The 14,173-nt window shown below is 54.3% G+C and overlaps 2 protein-coding genes across 2 annotated transcripts; both read left to right on the top strand.

Annotated features, from left to right (window-relative positions):
- The first annotated feature begins 702 nt into the window (after nucleotides 1–702).
- On the top strand, nucleotides 703–12,666 carry LRRC43 (leucine rich repeat containing 43). Its single transcript, XM_054082497.1, is given in 13 exon segments — nucleotides 703–2,645; nucleotides 2,647–2,995; nucleotides 3,265–3,375; nucleotides 3,515–3,654; nucleotides 4,252–4,490; nucleotides 5,211–5,389; nucleotides 5,776–5,899; nucleotides 6,115–6,254; nucleotides 6,415–6,504; nucleotides 6,783–6,992; nucleotides 7,526–7,613; nucleotides 9,855–10,531; nucleotides 12,651–12,666. Coding segments are annotated over 12 exon segments (1,929 nt in total). The 5' UTR covers nucleotides 703–2,547; the 3' UTR covers nucleotides 10,016–10,531; nucleotides 12,651–12,666.
- Nucleotides 11,079–14,159, top strand: B3GNT4 (UDP-GlcNAc:betaGal beta-1,3-N-acetylglucosaminyltransferase 4). Its single transcript, XM_009560403.2, has one exon. The coding sequence runs from the start codon at nucleotides 11,587–11,589 to the stop codon at nucleotides 12,688–12,690; it is 1,104 nt and encodes a 367-aa protein (XP_009558698.2). The 5' UTR covers nucleotides 11,079–11,586; the 3' UTR covers nucleotides 12,691–14,159.
- The last annotated feature ends 14 nt before the right edge of the window (nucleotides 14,160–14,173 follow it).

Here is a 14,173-nt window from a genome sequence, read left to right as displayed (position 1 = left end):
AAAAAAAAACAGAGTAGAATGAATGATCTCAAACCTCTACATCATTTTTGCAAAGCTTCCTGGTTTTGTGCAATGCTCGATTTCTAAAGTATTAAGTGGCTGAGCTGGCAACAAACATCAACCAATGCAGCCTTACAATGCGTAGCGAGGTTTAGTTGCACCCACCTGCTCGGCGCCTCATGGTGATCTTGGAGAGCAGCAGACTTGGCCGAAAGCTGGGTGGATGTCGATGTTCAAGCTGCTTGTTGCCTGAGTGCTGTAGAGGTGGACGGCCGAGCTGCATTTAAGTACCATGGGGTTTTGCGTCAGTGGCTTCTCCATGGGTTTTTTTTTTTTTGTGGGTGATAGTTTGGGTTTTTTTCTTTATTGAAAGATTATATCAGAAGTTGGTTCAAATGCGTCTTCGCTGATTGTGATCTAGATGCAGTTTCAGACTGACACAGATGGGGTCCAGTATCATCTATTTGACGAGGAGAACAGGACGCTTGACTTGGACATCCCATCTAAATTCCTGGAGTCTCCAAAATGTAGGATTTAAAACTTGAACTCTTGTTTTTTAAAAAACATGGTTGGAGCGTATAAGTGTATCGTTGGTGCCCAAAGTCAGCAACCTTTTCCTGCAGGGTTGGTGTAAGAGTGAACGAACGCTGGCAGTGAAAAAGCCATGTGAGGGACTTACATACAGGGCAGGGCAGGCCCCAGAGGAATGTATCTATCCTTTTGCTGAACATCTGTAACACCCTGTCCCCGAGGTGTGACCCTCACGTAACCCGGCAGAGGATGTCCCGAATCCTACCTCCCCATCTCTGTCTCCCTTCATTCTAACCACCCTGGGGCTGTTTTCCAGTAACTAAATGCAGGAAATTCTCATACATGTTGAAACAGAACAGTTGTTCCTAGGTTTTACAAGTGCAAGTATGACCAGAAAACGACCTGCAGAACTACTGATAGTTTGGGACAGAAAGGAGGGCAGAAGAAACACATGTGAGTATTCCTTTGTGAAAATGCAAAGTGACACACAGGCACTTGCGCTTCCCGTCTTTGTGAGAAAAGATACGCCTGAAAGGCAGCGACAGATCGAAAGATGAGCATTTGTCAAGTCACCGGAAAACTTTCAAGGAATAACAGCTTGGTGTCAAAATAATCACTTCTCTTTTCCATGTGAAATAATCTGTCTCTGAAAACTAAACCCTTGGTGTGTGCATGAACTCCTTTGAAGTGTCTGGGACTGGTATAAGCGAGGACTGTTCTCCAGGCAGAACTAATTCCCAGGGCTTCAAACAGAAACAAAGCTCGCACCCACCAGCCTGTAACGTCAGGCGTCAGTTGTTTGCTTGAAGCCATAATAATGGAGATTCACAAACTGAGCGTTCTCCTGCTGCCATGCTGCAAAGGAGCCCTGGACAGCCAAGCGGAGGGGTGGCATCCCCAGAGGGATGCATTTCTTCTTGCATGACCTGTGTTTTTAGGTTTCTTGCGCTCCCTAGAGCTTTCCTCTGGGCCCTTTTTTGGTCCTGGAAGCTGCTCTAAAGTCTCCACAGAGTCTTCTGTTCTCTAGGCTGAACAACCTCAACTCTCTCAGCCTCTCTCAGCGAAGCAGCGCTCTTACAGCTTGGCTTTTCCACGAAACATGGTTCAGCCACTGGTAACATTTTCAAAGATTTTTCAGAAGATTTTACTTGATTTTCTACTGAGCTAAGGATAACAGTTTGCCTGGTTATTCCACTCCCTGGCATGCCACTACCTCTCGACTTGTACATGCTCTGCACGTCCTTTCCGATCTACACAGCTGTGATAAGCTGCTGAGCTGATAAGGGAGCAGATCGGCATCTGTCCTGTAAAACCCAACCAAGTGGAAGTTCAGCTTTCCACCACGTAACCACCAGATGCTGCAGAGCATCTATAGTTCATTTGGTGAAGTTTTGCTGACACACGCTGCTCTGTAGGCTCCCTAAAATGGAATTTTTAGCCCTTTCCTCAACACCTATTGCTGGAAAAAACAGCTAAACCTCAAGAGTACGGAGACCTGAATCTGACCTGAGACAGCTATGGCTTTTGTTCCTGGGGCTCACCTACTTTTTCCAAGTGTAGGAGCTGGTATATTTAGCTGTGAACTTTGTTTTCCGATGGCCTTGTGGGGGGTGTGGCAGCAGAGCCCTTCTCATGAGTGAACAGCAGTGCTTTTACAGCTAACTAAGAACCTGATTGCTTCCTCCCCTGAAACCCAAGTGGCACTCAGGATGTAGATAAATGAAATGGCAAATGCCATGCCACAGATCCTTGGCCAGGGGACAGAGCTGATGCTGCACCCTTCAAACACTGCCTGAGGCCACCCGCTCTTTCCCTGGTGGGGAGCAGCCCCCAGAGCCCAGGAGGAGATCCAAGCACCAGGTCTTTATTCCTGGGCTCAATTCCCAGTCCCTAGGTCATTCACGTCAGTCCCCAGGGCATCTGCGTTGGTCCCCAGGGGATCTGTGTCCCCACCATCTCCTAGCAACCGGGACGCATGCTGCAAAGCCAAGGAATTCCTTGCTGGGCAGGGACTGGATGGCAGCACCTGGCCGCTGCAGCGTCTCAGCTGCTTTTTGGGAGCACCTGCGGTGCCTGTGTCTGCAGGACTTCCCCTGCGGCCTTGGCAGCTGGGTAGGGGTCAGGCCACAGCCATGGGACTTTGTGGGGGTCTGTAGGGCTGTCACTGCCTCTCCTCTCTTCTCTGCAGAACAAGTCCAGCTTCAATGCACGCAGAAGCCCCCGCGGAGGCTGGACGGGGCTGGGGGAAGACCCAGCTGGGCAGGAGGAGACCTCGTCGCCGGGTGAGGAGAGCCCTGAGGTGCTGGTGGAGCTGCTGAGGGACCGGCACAGCCCTTGGGCCCTGCCACCACACGGCAGCCCCCACGACCAACTCCTGCGGGAAATGGCTGTGGTGACACCCAAGCTTGTCCGTGGCTCCAACGTCTTCCAGTTCTTCAAGTCCCTGCGGATTGTTGGCAAGGGAGTAAGTGCCACTAGTGCCTATAAAGCTACCCATCTCCAGGTCATGGATTTGTGCCTTCCTTTTGGGAGAGGAAACTTCCCAGGAAAAGGACAGTTTCCCCATCTCAAGATCTTCCTGAATGCCACTGTTGCAGTTGGCTGGAGGCGCTGGCCCAGCGTGTTGCACTAATCTGTGTTACGTGTACATTGTGTGGATCAACACTACTTGTCCCTGACACCTTGGCCATGAGGTGGCTCAGGGACATGTTGGCCAAAACCAACTCTCTGCAGGTGGAGGAGGTCGACGAGGGTCTGTTGCGGCTAGAGCAGCTGGAGGAGCTCATCCTCAGTGCCAACCAGATCAGCAGGATAACCTCGGCCAACCTGCCCCGAACACTGAAGGTGAGTGAATATTGCCTTGCAACAGCAAGAAGGGGAAGGAGGTCCTGTCTGGGAATGCAATGCAAGCCAAAACAGCTTGAGGGAGTGCCAGGAACCACTCATGGCAAAGGGTGTTTGTCATTCCTTCTGTCCTGGATAGGTCCTGGAGCTCTGCTGCAATGCTGTGGCTGATCTGCAGGACCTGTGCACTCAGCCTCCTCCAGAGCTGCAGCACTTGGGGCTGGGATACAACAGGCTGTGCGGCCCTTCGCAGGACAAGTACCTCACTTCAGACTTCTGGTAACACCATTGTCTGCATGTGGGTTCCTGAAAGGGAAGTGGGCAGATGTGAGCAGACGGACTCAAGCCATCAAGGTGGCCCATGTTAAGAAACAACAGCCCTTCAGCAGGGTTGTTTCTTTGCTTTGTGTCCACTGCCTGTGCAGTGCACTCTGTCTCAGTTTGTCATCTTCTGCTCCATGCTCAGAGGATGTCTTGGTCTGTAGCCAAGGTGTGGAACAGGAAGATCATCAGGGGAACTACTTTGACGCACCACAGTTCCCATATCCCTGGGCAGCTTCCTCTTTCCATGCCCTTCCCAAAGCCCCTGCTAGGAGGTTCCTCTGGGAAGGACCTCAAGCTTAAGCTACATCACCAAATGATGTAGTAAGTGGCTAATGGATGCTAAAGGAATGTGGTTTTGTATGGTGGGATGGACTGTATGGCTCAGGAATTTGGGACTGGCCTCTTGAGCTTGTCCCATTGGATTCTCCAGTTTGTGCAGGCAGTTGTGCTGGGGAAACACAATTTTTGTTTCTTTTCTTGAGCCAGGGTAGAAGCACTCTGTTCTCAGATGGATGCTGTTTGCTTAATCTTCTCTCTGGATTCTCTCCTTAGGCCAAATCTCGTCTCCCTTGACCTGAGCTTTAACAACTTCACAGATCTGTTGGGGCTGGTCTCCCAGCTGTCCAGTCTGCAGAAGCTCCGCATCGTGGTGCTCCAAGGAAACCCGCTGGCTCTCATTCCTGCTTACAGAGGCTTCCTTGTGGACAGCCTGCCCAAGCTCTCTGTCCTCGATGACATCCACATTGGGCCTGATGAGAGGCACCAGTTCCACGGTTTGGCAAAGCAGCCAGGTGAGCCTTGACCTTTAAACCTCCTCATGCTGACCCCACGATTCGTGAGGTGGTTTCACTGTAGGAGTTGTCAGGGCAAACTCTGGATCCAGTCTTGACTCCCTTCTTGCCTGTCTTCAAATGGAGATCTTCCTCTGTGCCTTTTTACCCCCCTAGTACAAGCGGGGAGACAGGCAGAGGACCCTGCAGCATTGCAAGTACAGTCGAGGTACTTTTAGCCTTAATCAGGTCCAAAGATCGCAAGAACAACCTAGTCCTAACGCTGCCTCGCTGTCGTGGCCCACCCCATCTTTGCTTCCTAGATGCTGTCTGGTTTCAGACCGTGTGTTTCCCTCTCAAGCTGGTGGAAGAGGAACATCTCCACTGGGGAAGACGCTCGCGCTGGTGCTGTACTGTCTGCATGAAGCCACGCCTGGCTGGGACAAGGGCAGGGGCTGGGGACACCCGGGGTGGGAAGCCCCTCTCCATGGCCTCTACTCAATGAGTGGATGTGCTGGATGTGCTCTTTAGAATCTAAAACGTTAACCGTGGAGGCAAAGCAGCCAAGCCAGGAGATGGTTGCGCGGCTTTGCAGTGACCCCCTGTGGCAATAGCTCAGGATGGCAGGGAGGGATGCCAGGTGGTGGGACACCACAGCCGGCAGATTTCTGCTCTCTTTGTACCTTCCTCACCCTGGAAGGAGCCTGCTGCAGCTTCATAGCGAGTTTCTCTTCCTTTTAGAGTTGGCCAGGAGTGAAGCACGAGTGGCTGTGAGCATTGGAGAAATCAAAGGTGTCCCTGATCCCCGTGCTCTTCAGAAGCTGAAGGCTGCCTCTGAGGCTCCAGTGATCACCTACAGCTACTGTGTGGTGTACGAGTTTGAGGAGGGAGAGGAGATCGAGCACAGTAGCAGCACGGAGGTTTGTGCTTAATTGAGCTCCTGAAAGCAACAGGCAGTGGCACATCACAGCGAGCGGGATTTCACCTCCGGGCTGTGGAGCGACACTGTTCATAATGGACCTGGTGTGGGTGGCAGCTGTACTGAGGACAGAATTCACATGTGGCCACATCTGGCAGGACAAGTTCTGGCTGCCCACGTTCCCTGTCCCTCTCAGGGAGCCCAGCGCTGCTCTGTACACGCTTTCACAGCCTCCCTCCCCGCTGGTTGAAGCAGATTCCGTCCCTGGCACTGGTGCTCCCATGATGAGGGTGGGTCAGGGAATAGGATTTTAGAGGCAGCTCTGCCCCCCGTTCTGATGCAAGATCAACTAGACAGGCCCTGTCAAGAGATTCCTCTCTGTTCCAGGTAACAAAAATCCATCAGAGTCCCATGGCGGCCACCCTGGATGTGGACAGCTCTGCTCAGGATACAGGCGAAACAAAGAGCCAGCGGGACCCTGCAGCCACCGAGGAGCCCAAGGCCCACTCTGGTAATGAGGAATTATAAATCCCCTCCGCACTGCTCAGGGCAGGTTTATGGCTCTCCGTGGCACATGGTGGCATCAGGACATCCCTCGCAGTGTTGGCTACAGCTGCGCTGTGACTGAGATGATGGATAATGAATTGGCACCAGTTGTGTCCTGTGTGTCCTCTTTCCTTGGGAAGGAGCAGTCTCTTCTCAGAGCTCTTTTGTGTCCATGCACAGGAAAGGTGTTTGTCACCCCTGGAAAGCCCTGGGCAGACACCATCGACTGCAGCTATAGGAAGGAGCACGTTGCCAAGGATTTAGTGAGGCTGAAGTCCTATCTGGAGGCTGGAATGTTAGTCTCCGTTGTGGAGGAGAAGGTGAGCCCGTGGCAGAGCTTGCTGAAATGGGCAAGAGCTGCTGGGAGGCCTAGCAGTGGTATTGTGTTCCCTCTGAGAGGCAGCCTGCGATGGCAGCGAGCCTGGGCCAGTGTCCACGGGCCTCTCAGCCCCTGCAGCACCAGCTTCTCTCTCTGGACAGGTGCTCTCGTGGCCTGTCTGTGCTGATCCAGAAGAAAACGCAGTGACAAAAAGGAAGGGAGAACGGGAGGTGCAGAAGGATGGTGCCAAGGTAGGATGCTGGGAGAGAACAATGCCCAGGTAACATCTGAGTTGCAAAAATAATGATGAGGGACCAAGGGCCCTTCTTCTGATCAGTTTGGTGTGTCAGAGAATCTCCCCTCCGTCCCAGACCTCTCGCCAAAGTCCCCCCTTGCAGCGCAAAGGCAGCAGCTGCTTTACACACCTCTTGGTCTGGAGGCAGCGGTGAGCAAGGGGCCAGGTTGGGTGCTCTGTGATAAAAGGACCCAACCTTCTGCTGAGCCTTATCACCACGCGGGTGCCCTGCAGGGTCCTGTGCCCAAGGACAAGCCAAAAAAGAAGAAGAAGAAGGAGCCACCACGTCAACTCCGCAGTGACCCTCCTATTCGGCGGACGCTGGGCACCAGGAGGGTGACCCTGGAGACCCTGCTGGCCACCGAGGACCTGATGGCAACTGTGTGTGACTTTGGGATCCTGATCACAGAGCAAATGCTGCAGCCACCAAGTCTGGAGGAGAAGGTAGGGAGCGTGTCCCGGGGCAGGGCAGTGAGGCAGGGCTGACGGGGCCAGGCAGCGCTGCAGGGTTCCGCATGTCCTGCAGCCTGCTCTGCCCTCGCCAACACGGGCCTCGCTCCTACCCATCCCTCGGTTCTCATCTCCATAAAATGAGGCCGAAATAGCCCTGCCTAAGCACCATCCATTATTGCTGGTATCATTACTTAATGTTGGTATTAGCAGTAAGAACTGCTGCTTTTTATGGGCCTAGGAAATGAGATGAGTTTATTTTTTCCATTTGAGAATATGAAAGCAACAACTTGTTCTTCCTCTGATGCTCTTTCAGCACGGCAACACAAAACAGCTTTACTGACGCTTTCTGTTTCCTCGATTCTCTTCTCCAAGCGACCCCTCTGCTGTGCTCCTGCTTCCCTTCACCCCTTTCCTCTGCCTTTTAAATCCCAGTGACAGAACCCAGCTGGCGATGGCTGTCACAGGACTGAATGCGGACAGTGAATTTCAACACAGCCTAACTATGGAAACGTCTCTCTCCACAGGACAGGGAAAAAGGCAAAGACAAGAGCAAAAGACCAAAAGCAGAGAAAGAAAGTCAGCCCAGCCGGAAAACCACGGCATCTGCCAAAGGTGACGGAGACTGGAGCTGCTGGGTGGAGGGTGGTGTGTGCAAGAGCAAATACCCGTGGTGCCTGTCCAGGAGGCAGCCACAGGTCCCAGCCACCCTGCCAGCTCTGCCAAGCGAGGCGCTTACTCACATCCTGAGCCTCGGGCTGTGAATGCATCCATTGACTTGGGGGGGGCTGAAGGGTGAGACACAGGCCCGGACACCTTGTTGAATCCAGATCTCAACAAGCACCGAGGGTGGGCTGCCGGCTGTGCTGGGAGTGACACACACCGACCAGCGCTGCGTGCCAGGGGAGAGGGCAAAGCAGGTTTTTGGGCGAGAGATGTGCTGCCCGCTGTGTCAGCCGCCAAATGCAGCCAGCGGCATGGGCCGGTGCAGGCAGCTGGAGGGGACGTTGGCTGGGATGCATAATAAGGTCCTCATCCATTTCCAACTCGCATCTCCAAGCACCTCACAGAGGGGATTATTGTTTTTTCTGATTTAGAGCTGAGATGCACAAAGAGCTCCAGGTACCCCAGCCAGCCCACGGCGGGGCTGGGAACAGACCCCAGGCTGCTCTCACCCATGAAGAGACAACCGCAGCCCATGACGGGTGTCCGCTCCCTCTCCAGTGCAGAGCTCATGGTCTGCTCAGCCAGCAGCGCCCCTTAAACTGCTGGAGACAAACCTCACACTGTCCCTTGCAGGTTATTTTTCCAGCAATCTTTTTCTGACTAAAAAACTAGCAGTGCCAGCACATGGGTAATGAAAGAGCAAGTGGAGGAGGGAAGGGGTGGCAGAGCAACGCTGAAAAGCTTCTCATGGGTCAAGGAGAGCATGGAGGGGGTCAGGCCTCACGAGCACCACTCGGGGCCACCCAATGAGCCTCGTGTCCCCATTCTGTCATCAGATTTAGTCATTTGCTAATTTTTGAATACAATTAATCCCCTTTCCCAAGAGCTCTAGGATGCTTTTCCGTGTCCTGTCACCCACAGCCAGGTCCCTGTCTTTGGGGAGGGTTTGAGAGCCCTCATCCTAGGCTGTGTCTGCACTGACAGCCTTCCCAGCTACCTTAAAAGGAGAAAAAACTCCTTGAATTATCATTCCGCACAAGAAAAAGTGCATTTGCAATACACACTCAGACTGTTGCTGAGGCAGGGAGCTGCTGTCAGACAACTGAAGTTTAGCAGTGGTGTTTTTTAGTTCCTTTCCAGCCCAGTGCCTGTGGTCAGTGTGCAGGCAGGAAGTCTTTCCCTTCAGCTTAAACAAGGATGAACCCTTTCTGCAGAGGGCTCTGTGGCTGGGGATGGAGCTGGGTGCGCAGAAAGCCGCTGCCGATGCAGGAAACCCAGACCGATCAGAGGCTCGTGCTTTATTTGGTGTCCCCTGATGGGTGTGCAGGTGGAGGCTGGCCGGCTGCGCTGCAAAGCCATGAGTGCATGTTTCAAAATGATAGTGCCTAAAAATCAGCTGCCCCCACGGCTCGCTGCGCCCAGGGCCCGCGCGGTCCCGTGGCCGCTGTGACTCACGGCTCACAAGACACCCCGATTGCAGCTGGGGTGGCAGACATGGCCGGGAGGACGGGGGACTGCATGAGCGCTGCTGCGCACAGTGTTTGCAAGCCCTGGCCGCTCCATGAGCCACCGAATCGCACCACAGTCGTTTGGCACTTGCTTGTCACGTGCATGTGTAGCGTGTACCACCCTGGAGCTGCAGCAGTGGCCATGACCCGAGGCACCGGGGATGGGCTCCCCGCTGCAGCCGTGCAACCAGCGAGGCTGCGTAGGGACTGGTACTCTCACAGCCAGGAGCTGAGTCCGATTTGCATCCCTGTCAGCAAATGCACACAAATAATAAGATCTCAGAGGAACTGGGATTCCTTCCAGACAGCTCAAAGAGGAAAGGCAGCAAGTATTGTCTCGAGGAAACAATTTGACATTGACAGACGCCTTCGGAAGTAGTCTCACATAGCTCTCAGTTTACCCTACACTTGATTTTCCAGGATTCCTGGAATAATATATTTCTGCATCTTTCTTTTTTCCAAGGAATTATACAGGAATTTAACAACAAAAACCAAGCTTGCATCCTTATTGATTGTCTGCTTAAAGATGCTTTTGGGGCTTCATACCTAAAGTCAAATTCAAATAGATTTTCCCTCAAGGCCTGGGAATCAGTGCTACTGCAGTGGGCATTCACCCCTGTGCGCTGCTGCTCTAGGGTGATATGCTCTGTAAAGACAGTGACGGATTTCTTCCTTTCCACAGGAAAAAGTAAAACCAAAGACTCTGCTGAACTGGAGGAGGGTCGCGGGCTCCAGCCGGTGCCGCTGACAGTTCAGATCCAGATGCAGCTGCTCCGGTGGCCCTCAGCAGCCGGTACCCAGAGCCAGGAGAGCATGGCCATGGCGGTAGGGAAAACTCAGTGATGTGTCCATCACAAAACAGTGAGTGGGAAATAAAACCCACGGGAATGCTGTGTGGATCTTTGCTCACCTGAATGGCCAGGGCTGGGAGTTGCCATGGCTCTCTTGGTTGTCTGAGGCTGCTGCTGAGCTTGTAAAGGGGCTGCGGTGCGGGGTGCAGGGTGGGGTGTGCCATTTGCAGTACTGGGGGGTGTGTGGTGCAGGGTTGAGTGTGCAACGTGCAGTGTGTGGTGCTCGTGTGCCGGTGCAGTGCCGAGGCTGCAGTTCCCGAGGCGCAGAGCTCAAGGGTGCAGTTTCTGGGGTGCAGTTCCTGGTGAGTAGCGGTTGTTGTGTGGTGCCCATGGTGCACTTCCCAGGGTGCAGAGTCTGGGGTGCAGTTCCTGGGGTGTAGAGCTCAGAGCCTGGGGTGCAGTTACCAGGGTGCAGAGCCCAGGGTGCCATTCCTGGGGTGTAGAGCTCAAGGGTGTATTTCTCAGGATGCAGTTCCTGGGATGTGCAGGTCCCGGTGAGCAGTGGTCAGTGAGCAGTGGTCAGTGTGCAGTGTCCGTGGTGCAGAGCCTGAGGTACAGTTCCCAGGGTGCACAGCCCAGGCTACCATTCCTGGGGTGCAGAGCCTGGGATGCAGAGCTCAGGGTGCAGTTCCCGGGGTATAGAACCTAGGGGTGCAGTGCCCGGGGTGCAGAGCTTAGTGTGCCATTCCTGGGGCACAGAGCCCAGGGGTGCAGCGCCCAGGATGCAGCGCCTGGGGTGCCGTTCTTGGGGTGCAGAGCCCAGGGGTGCAGTGCTCAGGGTGCTATTCCTGGGGTGCAGAGCCCAGGCTGCCATTCCCGGGGTGCAGAGCCGAGGGGTGCAGAGCCCAGGCTGCCATTCCCGGGGTGCAGAGCCCAAAGTGCTGTTCCTGGGGTGCAGAGCCGAGGGGTGCAGAGCCCAGAGTGCCGTTCCCGGGGTGCAGTGCCCGGGGTGCAGCACTCAGGCTGCCATTCCCGGGGTGCAGAGCTCAGAGTGCCGTTCCCGGGGTGCAGAGCCCAGGCTGCCGTTCCCGGGGTGCAGAGCCCAAAGTGCTGTTCCTGGGGTGCAGAGCCGAGGGGTGCAGAGCCCAGAGTGCCGTTCCCGGGGTGCAGTGCCCGGGGTGCAGCACTCAGGCTGCCGTTCCCGGGGTGCAGAGCTCAGAGTGCCGTTCCCGGGGTGCAGAGCCCAGGCTGCCGTTCCCGGGGTGCAGTGCTCAGGGTGCTATTCCTGGGGTGCAGAGCCCAGGCTGCCGTTCCCGGGGTGCCGTTCCCAGGGCGCAGAGCTCACGGGCGCAGTGCCCGCGGTGCGGTTCCCGGGATGCAGAGCTCAGGGTGCGGTGCCCGGTACCGCTCCCCCTCCGACGGGCGGGGCGGGGGCGGAGACGGCGGCTCCCGGTGAGTCTCGGCGGCGGCGGCGGCGGCTCTGCCGCTCCGGACCGGGGGGTTTGCAGCGAGCTCCGAGCCCGGGCAGGGTGCGGGTCCCACGGCAGAACCGCGGGGGGGGGGGGCGGGACGCGGGGCCGGGTCGGTGTCACCCGCTCTGCCTCGCTCCGCTCCGGAGCTGCCATGTACCCCAGGATCAAAATCCTGGCGCTTTACGCCTTTTCCATCACGCTGCTGGCCTGGGTTTTTTACATGACGAAAGAGACGAAGTTGGCAGCATCGTCAGCAGAAGAGAAAGAGGATGCAGCGAACCGCAAACCGAAGCCTTCACTTCTGGACAAGGCTGAGCCCAGCAAGTGCCTGCCTAACTTGACCCTTGACAATTCTTCTCTCGCCCTCCCAGAGCTTCACCGCATCTTCTTAACGTACAGGCACTGCCGCAGCTTCTCGGTCCTGCTGAAGCCCTCCAGGTGTAGCAAAGAGACGTTCCTCTTGCTGGTGATCAAATCTTCCCCAATCAACATAGACCGGCGGGTGGCGATCCGGAACACGTGGGGGAAGGAGGTCTCCATCAGCGGGAAGAACATCAGGCTGGTGTTCCTTCTAGGGCGTTTGGAAGCCGAAAGCCAGGTATGGCCCCTGCACCAGCTGCTGGCTTACGAGAGCCGGGAGTTTGATGATATTTTGCAGTGGGATTTTGTTGACAGTTTCTTCAACTTGACTCTTAAGGAGCTGCATTTCCTCCGCTGGTTCGTGGAGGACTGCCCGCACGCCAGGTTTGTGCTGAAGGGGGATGACGATGTCTTTGTCAACACTGATAACATTGTTGAGTTCCTCCAGGAACTGGACTCTGAACAGGATCTCTTTGTTGGCGATGTGATTGCCTATGCTCAGCCGATCAGGAACAGTAGGATCAAATACTTCATTCCGGAATCCATGTACAAAGCCCGCTTCTATCCTCTCTATGCGGGTGGAGGGGGCTATGTGATGTCTAGAGAGACAGTGCGTCGCCTCCAGAGCACTGCAGAGAACGTGGAGCTCTTCCCAATAGATGACGTCTTTGTGGGAATGTGTCTGGCCAGGATGGCGGTAACCCCAAAGAGCCATTCTGGCTTTAAGACTTTTGGGATCCAGAAACCTTTCAATCCTTTTGATCCATGCTTGTACAAGAAGCTGATGATTGTGCACAAACTAAACCCAACTGAGATGTGGATCATGTGGACGCTGGTAAAGGATGACAGCATTAGGTGTGCAGTGTCCGTGACACACAGCTATGGAAGGGGCTGAAAAAGAAGCTACTGATGAGCACAGTGGGATTGTGATACAGGGTACTTAAACAAGAAATCAGGTTGTGGTAGAAACATCCTCGATTAACAGACTGTCCTTGAGCCGTAGGGGTTTGTTTTGCAGTTAGTCTTTCTCTGTCAGTGGGTTACTGAGGCAGTTGAAATGTCACAGGGTGGGGATGGGGCTGGTGGCTTGGTGAGACGTGGCACAGGGGCTCACTTGGTTCCTCCAGCCGGGCGGGGGCCGAGGGGAGTCCCAACTGCCACAGGGATGTGAGTGAGGTGCCACCTGCTATGGAGGCACCGCAGCACCGAGGCTGGTGTCTGACTGCCAGCCAAATTCAGTCTCTTGTAGGAAAGCTGATGATGACTCATGAGCCAAAGAGCACTTGAAATTACTTGAAGGAGTGGAGGAAAGGCCAGTGTGTGCTGCTGGGTCCACTGCAGCACAACTCCACTGTCCCAGGCCAGCTATCCCACAGCTCCTACTGCACAGCAGGAGAAAGGGAGTGGGGTAGGGCTGGGGAAGCCTCAAAAATGTATTTCTCTAACACAGCACGATGATCCAAGGGCCTGGGCTCTGACTCAAGCCCTTTGGATTTTACAGGTTGTTACAGGTTTATTTGCACTGGAAGCTTTTGCACAAACAGTTTTTGATTATGCTTGAGAGGAGCAACATGTCTTGAATTAACACGGTGGATTGAAATGTTGGGTATAAATAAAATACTGTTTTGTAAAGTGTTTTCACAGGAGTATTTTTGGGTCTCCTGAAAGCTAAGAGTATTAAAACCCAGAGACGGCTGAGATCTGGTGGTGAGTATTTGCATTAAGGAAACATTGATATTAAAGATGATAAGGTTAGTGGAAATGGAAACTGGCCACTTCCTTTGTTGTGAGCAGCTGCCGCTCTCTGCCTTGTCCAGACAGGATGTATTGATACAGAAGCAATTATCTATGAGTGCGCTGGAGCTGCTCATTTGAGTCAAGATCAAAATGAGACTGAGCTTTGGTGATAGTTTTGTGAAGCTCATCAGCTTCAGGGTGCCTTGCTGCCAGATCGGAAGCTGCTGTGCTGTGTGAGCAGAAAGCAGCCTGGAAGCTTCAGAACAAGATAGTGGACGGAGAGGAAGCGTGTGATTACAGAAATCAGAGCAATTGGTGGTGTGCTGTTGTCAGAGCTGCCTAGTGCCAGCTGCTCAGCGTTCGCTGCCCACCAGATGTGAGTCAGAGCTTTCAGAGATGCCCAGAAAGTGCTTCTGGGATGTCCCTTGTTTGTACCGCGGATGGAGACTGAGGACAGCCAGAGACCAGAGGTGTGGGGAGCTCCCTGGGCTGGCTGCTCTGCCTTCCAGCTGGGTGCTGCAGTGCTATACAACCTCAGGGACGCCCGACAGTACCGCTGGTCCTTGTTTGATCTCTTGCTGCCTTAGCTTTTAAAGCAGCAGCTGTAGTTCTAGCTTTGCCCTACAGCGTGACTGCAGCCA

The sequence above is a fragment of the Cuculus canorus genome, chromosome 17, assembly GCF_017976375.1.
Source record: "Cuculus canorus isolate bCucCan1 chromosome 17, bCucCan1.pri, whole genome shotgun sequence".
NCBI lineage: Eukaryota > Metazoa > Chordata > Aves > Cuculiformes > Cuculidae > Cuculus > Cuculus canorus.
Note: the sequence above shows the minus strand (reverse complement) of the source record. Positions and strands in the feature narration are given on the sequence as shown.